Source organism: Hypomesus nipponensis, chromosome 22 (genome assembly GCF_054491055.1).
Source record: "Hypomesus nipponensis isolate SF chromosome 22, ASM5449105v1, whole genome shotgun sequence".
NCBI lineage: Eukaryota > Metazoa > Chordata > Actinopteri > Osmeriformes > Osmeridae > Hypomesus > Hypomesus nipponensis.
The window spans coordinates 11758256-11776128 of record NC_140382.1 but is presented as its reverse complement, the minus strand read 5'-3'; the positions used below and the strand labels follow the sequence as shown (position 1 = coordinate 11776128).

General features: G+C 45.5%; 1 protein-coding gene across 1 annotated transcript in view; it reads left to right on the top strand.

Moving 5' to 3' along the window:
* dlc1 (DLC1 Rho GTPase activating protein) overlaps nt 1–17873 on the top strand; it is a 73906-nt gene that overhangs the window by 41111 nt on the left and 14922 nt on the right. Inside the window, exons 6-7 of the mRNA XM_084686203.1 lie at nt 14512–14583; nt 16726–16807. Coding sequence (XP_084542329.1) covers nt 14512–14583; nt 16726–16807 — 154 coding nt within the window. The remainder of the gene's footprint in view (nt 1–14511; nt 14584–16725; nt 16808–17873) is intronic.

The window sequence follows — 17873 nt, the reverse complement described above, 5'->3', positions numbered from 1 at the left end:
CAGCATCATGTGAGAACCATCTGAATGAAATGCTTACAGTTCAGCTGGAGGGGAAATTAGGTTTTTATTTTACATTTGAAGACATAAACTACCCATTTGCTGTATCACAGTTTGACCTTCTTCCATTCACTTCAACAGTCACTGCTGTTTTAGGTTTGTTTACATTGCTTCCATGTCATATTTTAGGACTTAGGGCCCATTTTATGGTCACAGTACATTAAACAAATGGTCCCTGGCGCCTTCTATCTTCCAAGCGTTACTTTTATTCTTTCTCTTTCTCTCCTTTCCATTTTGTATTGGACAGCCTTGTGCTCTCTCTCTCTTTTCGGGGACATCAGTGGTCAGGGTCATATTAGCATATGGAGGTGGCTGCTGGCTGGAAACCTGGGAAAAAGAGGAGGGAGGGAGGGAGGGAGGGAGGGAGGGAGGGAGGGAGGGAGGGAGGGAGGGAGGGAGGGAGGGAGGGAGGGAGGGAGGGAGGGAGGGAGGGAGGGAGGGAGGGAGGGAGGGAGGGAGGGAGGGAGGGAGGGAGGGAGGGAGGGAGATAAAGAGGTGAGCGAAGCCATAACTGCTGGGCATATGGAAGTGTTGTCACAGCTTCCAGCCCCATCTGGATGGTATTAGAGCGCCGTCCAATCACGGCCTCTCTGACTTGGGGTGGGGGGCAAGGGCCAGGGGATTGGGGAATTACAGGTCTTACTGCAACTCCTGTTTATCATCCTACCCCAAGACAAATTATCTGTGTGTGTGTCTGTGTTTGTGTGCATTTGTGTTTTCGTGTGTGTGTGTGTGCACCGCATCACTCCTAGATGTTGACAGGACAAGGTCGTTGCTTGCATGCCTAAGAATGGACGTCAAAGGATTTGATCCCATCCCAGATTGTGCGGTTCTGACTGGGGGGCACAAGGACTTTCAACATGTGGTTCTGCCTCAGCCCCTTCCCCCTCCAAGTAGAGGAAGTATACAACTACCCTGAAAGGGAGAGAGAGCAGAGGTGTCATTCTGAATATTTGGAATTCTGTTCCCACTTTTAAGCTTTAATAAGTAGCTGACTCCTGAAACCTAAGTTCAAACCTTAATAATTTAGTTTGGTCAGAAAGCTGACCTAGCTAGAGGAGTTTTGACCTCTGACCTAAAGACCCCTACCTCACAGGAGCCCTTTTAAGGCAGAGGAAAGCCTCAGGGTGCCAATCTGCTCTGTGTTGGCTCACACCTGGACATCTCAAGTCACATTCAAAACGTATCTGATGCATTCTCTTCATCCTTGGTGGATCTGTGTTTCGTCTGCCAATTCTTTGGATTTCTTGATGGTGGATCCTGCTCAGCTGTTTTGCGAGATAAATATTTGTATGCCCCAACTCTGTTTTGAGGAGTATTCAGCATTGATTTACAGGGATGCTAAAATATACATAAACATATGTGTATCTTCACAAATAAAGCACCATACACATACGTGTGCGTGTTGTGTTTGTCCAACACGCCTTCACCTCCCCTGGTGTCATTCAGTAGGTCAAGGTTGATGATTCTAAACTAATGAGCAAATTCAGGCCACTCTGGAGGAGGTGTATAGAAGGTCCTCCCTCATGTCATTCATCAGTTTGGAGTTTGAAGGGCAGTAAATGAACCTTTGTACTAAAGAACAAGGGGAAAGGGGAAACAAGCAAAGCCAATGAGAAGGAAAAGACCGGCGTGAGTGTTGAGGACGCTTTTATAGAAAGTTTGTTGATGGATTTATTTGGTTGAAAATGCAGGCTGCGTTTCTCCTCCCCTTGATTGTGTCTGGTTATCTCCTCTCCTTTCATCTCCCAGCTGAAGACCCACACGAGCCTCTGGGTCCTCTCGGTTTTCTTCGAGTGTGGCTGAGTGGAGAAGCAGCTTTGAATCCAAGCTAATCTCCCAAGTCCAACCTGGTGTGCATTTGGGGGGACAGTTAAGATGTCTGGAAGGGTCGTCATGTGGCTTGCTGGGGGGGGCGGGGGGGTCGAAGTTTACACTGGATCAAAGGTCATGTGGGGGGGGGGGGACATGGGTCATGTGTAAACTTCCTGTGTTACCCACTGGCTGTGTTCAACCAGGGAGACAATAAACACATGTCGGTGAGGAATCTGGCCTACTCTGCTTGTGTTGGACACCAGTTGATGGAGTATTTCTGTTGAGTTCCGGTACCCCATCGCAGAGGCAATCAAGGCAAACACACTTGTAACACACACATACGCACATATACATACACAGACATTCTTCCATTCCACTATCACCTCCTCTCATGGCCTTGGCATGCACCGTGCCTCCCTCTCATGTTCTCCTCTCCCGGGTCCTCATTCGTGCCCACTGAGCCATCCGATAATTAGCCTGCTCTGCAGATCAGCCGGCACCCAGCCCCCGTGCCTGCGGGCTCACTGGGAGTGATTTATTGGGCATTGAAAGGAGCTTGCCACTTGTTTGGCACCTATGCCAACCTTTACAGACAAGGCTTTCGGATGCCAGCGCCACCTTTATTCAAAGCTGTTAATCATCGTGTCAGATGGATCCATACTGTACTAAAATTCCCTGGGCACCTCTTGTCTGCTCCACCCAATAGGAGTGATAGATTCCATGCGCAGCGAGGGATCTTTCTTCAACCCAACTTTGTATTGGATGGATACTGTCAGCCACTGTTTGTTTTGGAGTAAATGAAAAATCAGTTCTTCAAATGCTTTACATTTTAAGTATTCACGTACCTTTTCCTAGAAAAACCCTTCTCTCTTTCTCTCTGTCCATCCTCTCCCTGTTCACACAGTCCCTGACTGCTGCTTTAACTCACCATCCCCCTCTCTCCATGTCTAAAATACACCGTCACTAATCCTCTCTGTGCATGACTAATTAGAAAAATATGAGAGATGATCTGAAGGCACTGTGTGTAGTGTGTGTGTTTGTGTGCATGTGTGTGTGTGTGTGTGTTTGTGTATATGCGTGTGTGTGTTTGTGTGTGTGTCTGTGTGTGTATTCTATCACTGTTTGAAGTTCACTTGTACCTGATAAGTTGTTTTTGTGAGACCAGTTGACTGCTGTTAGATTGGCATCAGACTCTCTGAAATAAGACAATGTTTTCAAGATGTAAAGGCCACCAAACTGAGGTAAAGAATTTAACAACCTGGAAACACAATAATATGGTCAGATCCATGCTGGCCTTACACTGTTTTCATAGCTAATGTCCTCAATGTTTTCTGACACATAATGCCCTTCCTCATATTACTCATACTTCCCTGTTTCCCATCCATCATGGTAAGTCCAAAAAAAGGAAGGGACAGAGAGAAAAAGAGCGACAGAGGGGTAGAGGGAGAGGGAGAGAGAGAGAGAGAGAGAGAGAGAGAGAGAGAGAGAGAGAGAGTGAGAGAGAGAGAGAGAGAGAGAGAGAGAGAGTGAGAGAGAGAGAGAGAGAGAGAGAGAGAGAGAGAGAGAGAGAGAGAGAGAGAGAGGGTGCCAGAAAGAGTCATTCTTGTAGCAAGAGTTGATTGCTGGAAGTGAATACCCTTTTATTACATGCTATGAAGAGTGTGTCCATGGCGGCTTGACACATTCGTGTTGTCTCCGAATACCGTTCAACTCCATTGCATGACATGGTCCTGTGGAGGCCACATATGGCAATGCTTTGGCAGGAGGAAAAACACTATTCTTTTCTCCTCAATAGACCCCAGACAGTGTAATTTACAGCCATCTGAATGGATAAGAAGCCTTGAATAGTCTCTCAAGTATAGTTTATCAGTGTACAAATGGCAGTGTTGTGACAGATTGTTGAAAGTAGAACAATGTGCTGTTACTAGGTAATCTGTCTGGATGGCAAAATTTGGTTTGGAGCTGAGAAGTGAGTGGGTACAGGGCCATAATTAGGATATATTAATGTCGTAAATCATTTCTCTTCTGCAGGTAATTTATCTCACAGCCCAAAACCATGCCCTTCGTGGTAATATATCTGAGCCTGCCATCAAACATTCTCAATTAACAATGTGTGTGTGTATGTGGCGGGGAGGGAGGGGAGGGGGGGATCAACTTTCACACTGAATAATGCATTAATGAACACACACAGACACAAGTACCTGTTAAATTAATATCTGAAAACAGATCGTCAACCTATTTCTGAAATCCCCATCATATTTCAATCTCTCGCATACCTCTGTAGTAGACCTAAGCGATCTTATCAAGTTTGACATGCGTGTGTGTTTGTGTATGTGTGTGTATTATGGTAACAGCACAACAAGGGAAAAGCAGACATGAACACCACAGCCTGAGGATATGAGGGGAAGCATCAATCAGGGCCAGCATCATGACACACACAGACACCCCAATTAAAGTGTGTGCCTTCGTTCTATTGAGCGTGTGTGTGTACGAGAGGTTCATAGCTGAACTTTGTCATGGATTTTCTGCAAGCACTCTCTGTGTTCCACTTTCTCGCTCATGTCACATGATCTCCAGACATTAACCCACAACCCCTACAACAGTAGTTCTAACTTCACCACAATAACAAAAGGGATGTCTCTCTCTCTCTCTCACACACACACACACACACACAACCACCACCTCTCAAAAGCACACTGAATACATCAAATTAATCTTCCATGCTGCGCTCCCAAAATACCTGACATTTCAGATGATCTTTTTGGCTTGTTGTGTGTTTGTCCCGTGAGTGTAATAGCTGAGGTCAGTCGGTTGGTTAAGCAGGTGGAAGAATGGCAGTCCATTCTCCCACCTCTGCTGCAAAAGAACACAACGATTCTGGCCACAAAAATGTTAAACACTTTGGAACGATGACCCTTTTACACAGCAAAACAGCCTGTAGCTGAAGCATTATCTGCAATGTATGCCTTTAGGTGTGTGTGTGTGCACGCGCTTGAGTGTGTGTTTGTGTGTGTCTCCATTGTGAAGATGATGGTCATCAAAGCTTTGAGGGGGGCTCAGCACAGGCGTCAGGCGCTCTGTCTCCCTCAGGTTTCCTCTGTGTGCGTGAGACACTGTCTCCCTATCCCTTCCTCTCTTCTTCCTTGTCATTGTGTTATGCGTCCGTGTGTGTGTGTGTATACGCTCCATAATCTCAGTGATAGCCCCCCCCCCCGCCCCCCCCCCCCCCCCCCCCGCCCGCCCCCCTCCCCCCACCACCACCACCAGCCCAAAGGTCTATTTCTAGAGGATCCTGTTTGGAGCCCAAGTTTCAGCTCAGTCTACATCCTCTCCATTCAGATACACCCACACATCTATCAGTACTCCCACACACACACACACACATACACACACACACCCACACACATTATCTCAAAGAACATCAGTCAGGGCTGACAACACTCATGGACAGAGACACATACAAACAAACAATATGCATGCATCTATTAGTGTTTCGGCAACCACAAACACACACAAATAAACACACAGACAATATAGAGATCACATTTATTGTCAGGATCAGAATCTGTGGAGTTATGTCCCCCGACAATCAAAATAATTATTTGGAGCCATCCACACTTTTTTAACGTGTATTTATCTGTGTGTATTTATGGGTGTGTGTTTATGTGTGTGTGTTTGAGTGTGTGCGCATGCATGACTCAAGTCCCATCATCTGGTGGAAGCAGCTTTATGGCCTTGTTCATTTTGACCAGTTAACCAGAGGCAGGCACACACACACACAATCAGATCAGGGGGGCTGAGCTGACCCCAGGAGCTTGGTTATCTCTCTCTGTGTATCTGTTGATATGGCCTAGGGTGGTTAGTGGTTAGACCCATACGGCCAATGAACTGTCACCTGGCCTACTTCTCTGTTTGATGTAGGGGGTGTCTCCTCCCAAGGTAAGCCCAGGAGGAGGCACTGGTGTCGGGTAAAGAACAGACCATGCTGGCCTATTTAAATGTTGACCCCACATGATGAAATATACAATGTGGGGGGGGGGGGGGAGAGGACATTTTACATGGATGTTTTCATGGTGCATTATCTAAAATTATTATTATTATTATTATAGTTAGCTTCCCTTCAGCATTAATCTGTCCCATACAATTCTGTCCACCAACTGATACCATTGAACCCCTGAGGAACAGTGTCTTCTCGGGCGTAAAGGGTCTGGTCCTGGTCACTAGAGATGGTGACTGCTTGTTGTTTGTCTTTGCTCAACTATACTTGACAACCCATTCATGACCGTCTCTCTTTTCCTTATCTGCTTGTTAAATGGAGCGCATTGAAAACCATCTGACATGATATACACGCGGGCATACACACACACACATACACAGAAGCACTGACCCATATGAGTGGAGGGCCACGTTAGGCCTCATTGCACTGGGTGCTGGCCCTGGACGGAAATATCCATCTGTAAGACACATACACAGACAGCCCCAAAAACCCATCTCTGGTGTGAGGGGCCAATGATACACAGAAGAAGGAGGTCAAACACCAATACAATCATCCTTCCTAACAGATAGTCTCAGAGACCAACCGATAAAGAACAGCTAGACTGTGCCTGTCACTTGTCAGAACGATTTAAAACATGCCAGGTCATGGTGTGAATACACAAAGTGAATCTTTTCACAGGGTTGTCCATTTAACTATGGAATAATCGTTTTCCCTTGTGAAACCTTTCGTATTCAGTGCACGGTTGCGCACTGAGCAGTGTGTTATTTTCCTAAAGAGCGTGGGAAGTTATGGTGTGTGGCTATGCTTAACAGTTGCCTGGAGAACATCATGAGCCATGACTGCTTTCAACGGGGACAGACATGGAAACAAACTCATTAGGTGAGCAAGGATTTTCCTTGCCACACACCGTTGCCTAGAAGAGTGTTCCAACCTCATGCCACCTCAGCGACTCAGCGACTCAACATAGGCCAAAGACAAGTGATGACGTGATTTAGGGATCCTAGTTTAGATTGAGGGGAAAAGTAAGAGAAAGAGAGAGCGAAAAAGAGGGAGAGACGCAGACATGAGTAATTTGTACTTTCTCAAAAAGCTATTCAAGTTTGGAAAACTTCAGTGTGATGTCAACAATCTCACATTCCAAATGATGAATGTACCAGTTGATGTAGAGAGAGGAGAGCCACACGTTAAACAGTTCTATTGACCAGATCTATTAAAAGTGTTCCTTCTGTAAAATGTAGACAGATGACTGAACAACAGGGTAACAAATATGTTCAGTCTTCAATTTTGGGGGGGAAATACCATGGTTGAATTAGATTTGTTATATTTTGTTCATGCTGGTCCAAACAGTTGCCAGTTCTAGCATTCTTTAACTGGTACCCACTGGCCACTATATGTTGTTCTTGAATCAATTTGTAGGTAAATGTGTGGTAAATGTGCTGCCTGCTCCCTTGTAGGCTCACGTTGACTATCATTACCATAATACCCGTCTTTTCAGTCAGCGAATGGCGTTTCATTCAATCATGGCCTTTGACAATAGACTCACAACCATCCCTACAGTTAATGTATAAGTGTATGTTAAATGGTTGCCGTGTGAATAGCTTGGGTTGTCGAACCACCGAAGTCGCAGGGACGAATTGTAACACGTTTGGGGCGAGCAAGCACTGAAGTAAACTATTTGTCTAAATCAAGCGCCTAAATGCAATTGTACGTTTTAACTTATTTATTCTCGTTTATGCTGCAACGCGGACACGATGCCACAAGTGGGTTTTGCGCACAACACGCTTCTTGACTGATTATTTAATTAGGTCTAAATGGATATCCAGGCAGACGTTTACCATCTACGATGGTTTCTGTATGTAATACGGTTGAATGGGGACAAAGTCAGTCCTCCGGGTCTTGTGAGGTTTCCAGGTGGGCTGTGTGTGGTAGAGGAGGCTACGTAGAGGTGGAGCCAGCAGCGGCTGAATTTGTCCATTCCTAAAGCCTGAATCACCCTCCTTCATTCACATTCGCGCTTGAGACCGCCCTACGGGAGTGCGTGGAGAACCTTGTAGGCTATCTAAAAAGCGAGGACTTTTACGTCGCCTTAAATTCAAAACAGTAAATATGGATTTACCATATTACGCATTGGCCAGAAGACTTTTGGAATTACACGTATTTTGATTTAGAGTGTATAATTTGTTGATGTTGCTCGAGGTTCGACTCATTGGATTTATCATGCGAGCTGCGATCTAACTCTGGACTTAAAGCTGTGAAGACTTGAACCAGGGAGCTGCTGGAGTTGACTAGTGGGTTTATGTTGGGTCTCCGGTGCCCCCGAGAAAGCACCATGATTTTGACTCGTAAGTAGTCTAGATAACTCACCTCTGGAAAAAAGAAAAGTATTTTAAATGTGTTTTACAATGTTCATAGTCTTTTATAATGAATCATATTAGTGGAAACACCTAAATATTTTAGTAAAGCCTTTAATTGATGTTCTTCGGCGTCTGAAGAGCGCATTTGGAATTAGTTTGAATTACATACAGGCTACAAGGATTTATTATTATTTTCACTGTATTTCAAGTATACGTTTTGAGAAAGCTTCTTAGCATTTTTTTGGGGTCTCTAAGGAGTGCTTTACGGGCTGTCAGATAAGCAATCTCCTCTAGCCTTGCTATCGCTCCCTAGTCTCCATCGCTCCTACACGTAGCTCAGAATTTCAAGATAAGAATGGATTCGTTAACCGGGACCTGCGTTCTTTCAGAAGTTTAGACTAGCGTCATTGAACGATTGTCTGTACATTATTATGGAACTCTGTTTAGACTCCATTTATGATATTACGCACAGCACACCCATTATGTGCGTCTTGTAAGACATAAAATTCGTTCAGTCACCGGTTGGTAGCCTATCTATGAGCACAATAAGCTCACCACCTTTTGCTTTACTGGTGGCCTTTTGCTGCGGAGCTTGAGAGGAGCGCCTTCTGTGCAGTGCCGTTCCCAGACGTTATTCTGGGCTGCGTCTGTGTATTTGTGTTATGTGGGATTTCGGCTCGGATCTTAACTGTGCTTGTTAACTGTTTGGTGTGTATGGTGGCTTCTCTGTTATTTCAAGCTACAGCCCAGCTCCAAAAAAGAGAGAGGCTGGTGTTTGATTTGAGTGTTGTGCAAAGTAACAGTTTGTCATTCCATTTGGGACTAGGTGAGTGTACACGCACACACACACACACACACACACACACACACACACACACACACACACACACACACACACACACACACAGGTCATGGTGTGGAGTAAACAGGGATGTGACAGCCTTTGTCAGGGCTCTCCGGAGTATCATGGAGCCAGCAGAGACACTCCCTTGTGGGGCCACTGTGGAGCTTATAGGGGGCAGGGAAGGAGACGAAGGAAGGGAGAGAGACAGGCCAGGGATGTTCCTAGTGCCACCCTGTCTAGTCTGCTGGCTGGGTGTGTGTTGCCCCCACCCTCCCTCCCTATTCAACTCATTCAGCTTTCCTGGCATATGATGAGCAATCTTCTGAATTTTATACAGTAAAATATCAACACTCTATTTTTTAGGTAGGTGGGTCTTTTATTTATTAGTATATGTGTACTAACAGTACCTCTCTGCTCTCTATTTTATTTCCCTTCTCTCTCTCCCTTTTGCCTGTCTCTATTTCTCTACTGGGCAGTCATAGGGAGTGTAGTTGTGAACGGTGGTTTAGCAGGGAGGGGTGCGAATGAGGAAGCACGCTTCATCTGAACTCTTTGTGAGTCAGGAAGGAAACATGGCCCTGGCCTTTCTGAGGGATTGGCCACCATTCATTGGTTTTGAAGCAGTACAGAAACAGCCATGTTTGCTCTAAACCCCATCCTTCTTTTGGCCTTGGTGGTTTTTTCAAACACGCACACACACACACACAGAGCCATCTGACTGTGGGTCTGTTGAAGGCTTATCTCTGAGTCTGGATGTGGGAGTACGGGGATCTGGCCACCTGATCTGGGTCCAAGGCCCTGTGCAAATATAAATCTGTCACCAGAGTGTATGGAGAGACCTTGGGGGGTTCGTATTGTGTTGATATATCTGGGCCAGCTGTGTGTGTGTGTCTCTGTGTGTCTCTGTGTGTTTGCACCAACTGGCCCTGGATGAGCGTAACCAACCAAGGGGTTGCTTAACATCAGTCTCATGTGTGTGTGTCTGTGTGTGTGTGTGTTTGGGTGTGTGTGTGAACGTGTGCCCATGAGTGGAGTAGAGAGGCATCCTATGGCACCAGGCAGATGGTGGTACTTACCTCCAGGCTGGTTCCTCTCAGGGAACACCAGATGTCCTGACTCTGGTCTGGAATGAAAGAACCCGATACCCTCTTCTCCAAAATAACTGTTTTTATTTTTCCATATTCATTTCTGTAATAGTCTGAATCTCTAGAGAATCTTAATCTATCCAAAACGGCTTGTTAGCAAACGTTGGATTGAAACTTGTTTACATTCTCCCTGAACATCTGTTTTGGATCTGAACAACCATTAGAGATAATAATGTGTCAAACATTTAAGTGTGTGAGGGAATGGACTTCATATACAGTTTCAATGTTCCCTAGCTCACTGTTTGAAAGTCATTCAATACTCTGTAATACACTGTATATTTAGCATTTCATCAGGTTCTAAGGGAATACCTGAGCTAGGATTGTGTTCTCTCTGTGGCATCTCTCCCCATCTCATCCCTCCTCTCTACCTGTCTCCGGGGGGATAACAGAGAGACCTGAGGAATGTCTCACTTCAGAATGCTGACTGAGTTTTGTTCCTTTATTAGCATAGTCTTCTGTCTAGATGTACTTTGTAGGTCCCTAAAATTAACCCGCAATTTAAGAAAACCTTTTTGCCAATTTGTTTAGTTTACAATCCAATTTGGTAGCGGACTTCAACAATCATCAATAATTTATTCAGTACACGTCAAATCATAAGTATTTATCTCACCTTCTTTACCCCCCATTATTCCCTTTAATCTCCCAGTTATGATATCTGTCTGCAGACTCTCAAACAACTCACCTTTAAATTGTTTACAAAGGTATCTAAACTGCAGAGCCATTGCAATTCAGGGGGAATGCTATGGCACACAGCATAACTCAGCCAAGACAGACTCTCTCTACCTCCTGCACTGGGCAGGGGAAGTAGGGGTCGGTGATTGTGAGAACTTCCTGTCACAGGAAAAGGGGGGAACAAGGAAATGGGACAGAGCAAAGAAAAAGAGAGAAACAGGCCAGGAGATGAGCGAAGATGGAGTGATGAAGGAAAAGTGGAGGGAAAAACAGTTGGGTGCCACTGGGTAATTTTAGAAGGGGAAGAGAGGGAGAGCGCTGAGGCCTGTCTGGCCCTTTAGTAGCTTCAACTTTGGCACAGTTCCTGCAGGAAAGCCCAATTGTGATCCACTTGCAATCTCAATTAGCATCCCTTCTCTTCCAACTCTCTTCTTTTCATACAATAAAACAGTATACGAGTACATCAAAACAAATATTTTTTGTTGACAGACATTGGAAGATGCAATACCATTACTCCTTTAATTAGGTATCAAAAAGAAGATTCCAAACTGGTGGTGTGTATCTGTGTGTGCCAACAGGTGAGATGCAGCTAGGTTGTAGATGAAAGGGTGTGGACGGTTGAATGTGGAGAGGAAGATAGGGGTGGCTGTTCCCTGGCAGAGGGTAGTGTATTCCCTGTCTGCTTGGCAGGAAGAGAGATGCCAGAGGAAAGCTGGCTTCCAGTTTTTGCTGACAGAAGTCAGGAAGTCATTCAGGTTAAAAATGGAGGTGTCTGCTTGCTAAAACTATGTCATTTGTGTCTGAACTTCTGCGCTTTCCTCCAGTTTGACTTTGATGGACATTGGTTCACAAAATGAGTCAAGGACGAGTGCCTGTCTTGCTGAAGGCGATTGGCTGGAACATAATTGGCTGGAAAGTGACAGGCCACTCCAAACATTTGAAATTGACATTCCACTAGTACCAGACTGTCTGTGTTGCTAAGCAACTCTCAGAGGGCCTCATTAGCACACACATGTATATGTAACTAAGATTTTCTTTCACTTGAAAAATGTTACCTATTGTACCTCTAAGCTCATTGCTACCTAAACAAAATGTAAACATTCCAAGTGTTACTCTGTGCCACAGCGCCACGGTAGAGGTCATGGTCTGTATTTAACCACAAGGTGTTTGCAGTGGCAAACTAGCCCTTACAACCAATGGAGCATGTGTTTGTGTTGGCCGCCATGCCCCCTATTATTCAGGCAGGAACAAACGGAGGTGTGGCCTCATTGCAGGGTGGCCTACGGTCGCTCCAGCACTGCTCAGTTCTGCTAACTTCCTGCGAGGAAGCCGCCTGTCAGGAAGTGACGTAGTAGGAAGAGGGTTGGTGGTGAGGAGGACGCGAGACAGAACACACCCGACATGTCTGAGCTATTGTAGACTGAGATTACAGGGGGTGGGGGCAGAGGAGACGACATGCAATGCATTGTAAGCTCATGGAGATAGATGGGTGGGGACAGTCTTGTATGTGTTATCTACATTTCAATTAGTATACTGTCTTTTAAGTAGCTCAGGCCTTGCAAACACACACACTTACACACAAACAGGAAGCGTTAACTCAATGTGTGCCAGAAATTCAAGAATGTTGGTATAATTACTCCTTGGTTTGTACGTTCCTTTGGGTTCACAACCTTCTAAAAATACCAACCTCCAAACACAGCACCGCAGCCAGGCTGGAATGCAATTCCAATTCTTAGAAGAGAAAAGAAGGCTCCCTTGACACATGAAAGAGTTGTCCAAAACATGGCCATTAATGTGTAATTTGACACCTGGTTGCGTGCGGGTGTCACCAGGCTTACCGTGGGACTCCCTGACCCCTGGGAAGGCGTGGGGAGACCCTGTGTGTCTGGGCCGTGTCGCGCCTTGCTGCCGAGGGTCTGTCTACCGTCTAGGCTTGCTGTTGGTATGTAAATACAGGTATAAGGTGGAAGACCACAAGCCCATGGCTCTTGGTCCCGGCTCTAGGGTGTTCCAGAAACCTCTCTCTTTTCTCTTTATCTGTCTCTTTTTGTGTCTGTCCGTCAACATGTGGCCTTTTTTGTAGCTGGTGCAGGGCAATGAAAGCACTGAAAATAACGAATAACATTTCAATAATGAAATGGTCAGATCACTGCACTGCATATTCTGTAAGATTGAAATTGAAATGGAAGAATTGTTTCTCCCATTCAAGCAGCTTTTGGGCTCTTTTTCTCTGTCCTATGAAGCTTCTCCTGGCTTGGCTTTTTATAGGCTTTCTCTCTCTCTGTTTATTATCTTTCAGGTCCCCCCTCTCCTGTTTTATTTCACATGCAGTATCTGTCTCTCTTGTCCTTGCACCCACTCACCTCTTGGTAGAAGACGAGAGCTTCTTACACATGCTCACATCTCTCCCTCTCTTCTTTTCAAGTGTTGTTCACCCCTCGTGCTACAGTTGGAACACCAGGTCGTTGCTGTAATTTTGGCTTCCAGTGAGCTGGAACTGGGTACCCATTTGGTTTTAAACATGAAGCGTACCACCCTTACACTCTTCAGGGACGGCCACAATTACCCGAGAAGGACTCAGAGAGAACGAAGTAGCCCCATTAGACTGGAGGAGATATAGAGGGCATGACCGGCGCTTTTTGTGAAGTCTGATTGCTTTACTTGATTTAATGTTCTTACTTTAAAAAAGTCTGAAAATAAACCAGAGCCAGTGCACACATAATACATAAAAACCATGAATGTTTCAAGCTAATATAATTTAAGTGCTTATATTATTTCAGATGATATCATTTGAAACCTATTTGATTCAAAGTCCGGGGAAGGCAGGTTTGAGTTACGGCCCATTTGGCATGTACCGTCTGAAAGAGTTTTCACAGCTAATTGACACTCGTCCCCATGTCTCCCCTGAAGTACAGTGGCGCCCCAATGACCATTAATGCCACTTAACAAACTAGTCCCAAATGTCACAGTCAATGTCTAAAATGACCATGAACACAGATGGGAGGATTTTGTGAGACGCTGTTCTGATGACGTGGAGGAAGGCTTTGGGGCCCCAGTAAGTGAAGGAGAGGGTGTTGTTTAGCACCCTTCTGGAGACCTTCCTTTGGAAGTTATGTGTGAACAAGGAAAGAATGCATGTGTGAGGGAAAAGAATGTGTGGCCAGTGTTTTCAATGTCACACACTCAACGTAGCGTGTGAAGGAGGCTAACATGGGTATTGTATACCATGCTAGTGACAGGGATTTAGAAGCATGTGAGAGAGGAGTGAGGGATGTGGGCTGGCTGATAGGGTCAGGGGGTTCACATAATGGCCTTTTGTAGGTGCCCGAACCATATTCTGACTGCATCAAAATGTTGTTGCGTGTCCTTGTTTTACACGTAAATTAAGATATTTGTTGTTTTTAAATGTTTGTTTTTCAGGGTTGTTCCTCCTTTATGTTTTTGTCTGTGATACATTGTAATGTACTGTCTCTTCCCATCTCTCTCTCTCTCTCTCTCTCTCTCTCTCTCTCTCTCTCTCTCTCTCTCTCTCTCTCTCTCTCTCTCTCTCTCTCTCTCTCTCTCTCTCTCTCTATCTCTCTCTCTCTCTCTCTCTCTCTGTGTCTCCCTCTCTCTCCCTTCCTCCAGAGATTGAAGCCAAAGAGGCGTGCACCTGGCTGCGGGCGGCAGGGTTCCCACAGTACGCCCAGCTTTATGAAGGTAAGGACCCCTGGGACCTTCCTCAGCTGTGCCTGATCCATTCTGCTACACACCAATGCTGACAGATGAATTGCCATAGCAATTTAGCAAAACGCTAACATAATCCTTTTCTCACAGTTACTTTTTTTTGTGAGAAATTCACATCAGTTGACATTTAAACTGATGTCATCAGTTTGCCATTCTAGGTTAGGCTACCTTTGAATTTTTTTAAAGGTTGATTTCTCAAAAAAACCCAGACTACTGGTACATTTATGGTGCACGCTTCTTATTTCTAAAAACGTTGTCAAATTGCAGAAGCCAGTGACATGGTAAATTCTTTACGACTCATGGGATCCCATTTAGAGCGAATTAGCTTGCTATGCTAATGTCAACGTTAATGTTGATGGATCATTTGTTGTCAACTCAGTCAGTGGGATAGTTTTATCTTCCTCTGGCTAAATCCAGGACCACACTCTATAGGCAAGGAGATAATCAAACAAGACACAAGACCTGTTTTCTTTCTTCTGTCCTTCCTTTCACTTGAATGGTCAGTTCTGTCATTTAATGTGCTAATGTAATTCTCCAACCCATGTACCTCAATTTCTTTGCTTTTGCAGTAGATCCCTACCCCCATCCACTCACACACACACACACACACATGGGGCATTCCTGATTTGCGAGGGGTGTGTTTTCACTCGGTGTCATTGGCTTTTTTTATTTACAAATGCAAAGGTACAGCCCTCCCTTCAAACCAAGGAGCCCTTCTAAAGTACCCTAATTCAAACAGTGCTGTAAGGCCGAAGTATCACAGAGTCACAACAATTTTCTAATCTTTTGACCTCCATAAGAAAACGTTTTCATCCCTAAGCGTCTTATCCATCCGTCAACTGAGAAAAAAACTAAAAAAGATATTCATCAATAGAAGGTAAACAACCAAGCTTGTCATATAATCACAGACATACCGCAGTCCTTTATCTGACCGTCACAACTAGAAGCCTGATAAGATCAACTTTGTGGGAGTTTCATCTCTTGTCACCAGACCAAGCCCGACCAGGGTGTGCTATCTGTGGGCAGAATGGGACGTCCAGCAGACAAAATGGCAGGGTAGACTGAAAAGGGTTGAGTGTGACCAAGCCATACGCAGGGCACATTCTAGTGTGACCACACACACGGTCTCACAAGCCTACGAAACACACAAAGGAACACCCTCTGACAGAATAGGAGGGCAACATACCTTTGTAACACACTGTGACACAACACGCATGCCACTATCAATCATGGCTCCCTGCAACACCTTTTTTTACTCAACAGTTGACTTGCTGATTCATTCCTGCCTTGTCCGGTATGGAATTTCTGTTGACCCAAGACCCGCTATTCTCCCTCTGTTTTAATCTCATCAAAATCTCTATTGTCTCTGCTGTCAGGTCTATTGCCCTCTCTAAAGATAAACAGACAGATAGCCTCCTGCTTGAGTACAGTAAGGTAGAAGTGGTTACCTCCTGAATAGAATGTTTTTCTTATCACCTTTCGCCCCTGAGGGGCTGTGCTCAAGCTATCTCCCGTAAGGGCTGGGCCCTGGGTTGGCATTTCTCCTTGGTATTTAGGTCATTCTTTCACCCCTGTATGTAATCGCCGACAGTTGTGGAATTCCTTTAGTTTTATTCTGTTATGTAATTTCTGTCCTGAAGACTATCTTTATTGATGGTAAGGTGGACCGGCAGGCAGGCATGCAAGCAGGAACTCTGTTGGAATGGAGTACCTATTGTCATTCTTCTATGGATGATACCCCCCACTCTCCAGCCACTACACACACACACACACACATTCACATACACACACACATTCACATACACACACACACCCCTCCTGCCTAGGTCTAAAAGCTGCAGCTGTGTTTATTTGGTTGGTTAAGACCCAACTTCCTCGCCAGTGCTTTTCACTGTGTGTGTGTGTGAGTGTGTGCGCGTTTGTGTGGGTGATGAAAGAAGGGAGTGGGTTCTCTGAGTGAGGGTTGGAGGGACTCCTTATATCTGAACAGGTCCCCCAAAGAGAAAAGGGATTTTTTATCCTCCTAAAACCTAGTTCACAATCTTCTCTCATCTGCAGCTATTGTCCATTCTAACTCTAGGTTTCCATCTCTCTCACTCTGTCTCTATCTCACAGATGGCCAGTTCCCCATTGACATCACCTCTGTCACGCGCGACCATGACTTCCTGGACAGAGACGCCATCGAGGCCTTGTGCAGGTGAGGTCGTCTTCCACCGTTTCCCCTTATTTACCACCAACCAAGACAGAGATATAGAACTGTGTGTGTAAAACAGATGACATGAAAAGAGAAGCGATAAGAGAGCGGTGGGTTTCACTGGGTCATCCTCTCCTCACTTTCTCCTTTTTCAACTCTCTGTCTTTCTCTCCCGTTCTCTCTCTTTCTGTCTCTCTCTCACTCACCTTTCTGACACCCTCCCGCTCCAGGCGATGTAGTGTGATACATGCTGCCCCCCCCCCCCTGTTTATCTTTTGTATCCCTCCGTCAGACATCCATCTTATCTCTCCCTTACATTCCCCACTGTCCGCTCCTTAGTCACACTATGTTCCTGTACTTTTTTCTTGTCCTTTCTTTTCTTTGGGAGGCCATCTAGAACATTCCATCTTTACCCGCACCTGGGTGGCGTGTCAGCCCAGAGGGTTTTGAACAAAATGATCTAGAAGCTTCCAGAGAGGTGGGAAGAGATGAAGAGAGAAAGAGGTAGTCTCATGTATTGCCAGGAGGAAAGCTCTTGTGATACTCATGCAGTGGTATATTTTAGTTGGCCACGGTTGGCAACCCCTTTAAATAGGAGGCCTACACACCTGGCAGATACACATGTGTGTCTGGATGTGTTTAGCCACTGTACTTCAACCTGACCATCAGGTCCCCCCCCCCCGACACACACACACACACTCACACACATCTGGAACAGATCCACCCCCCTCTCTTTCTCCTTCCCTTTTTCCTGACCCTCCTTCATCCTCCCTCCATTTCTGGACTGTCACATGATCTGTTTAAGAACCCTCTGGAGGGGTGTCCCCCCCCGCCAGGTGGCTTAGGGGATAAGCTTTCTGCCCCCCCCATTTTTGCTGAAGTTTCGTTGACACTCTAGCAGATTTACTGCCCCCCCATCTCTTCCTCTTCTCTCTCTTTCTCTCTTTTCCCCCTGTTATCTGGGGCTTATCCATCAGCAACTCATTAGCAAACCATGCTGCTTTTCTCTCTTCCCTCTTCTCTTCCTTTCTCTCCTCTGTCTTCTTCCCCCCCTCTTTCTCCTCCTCTT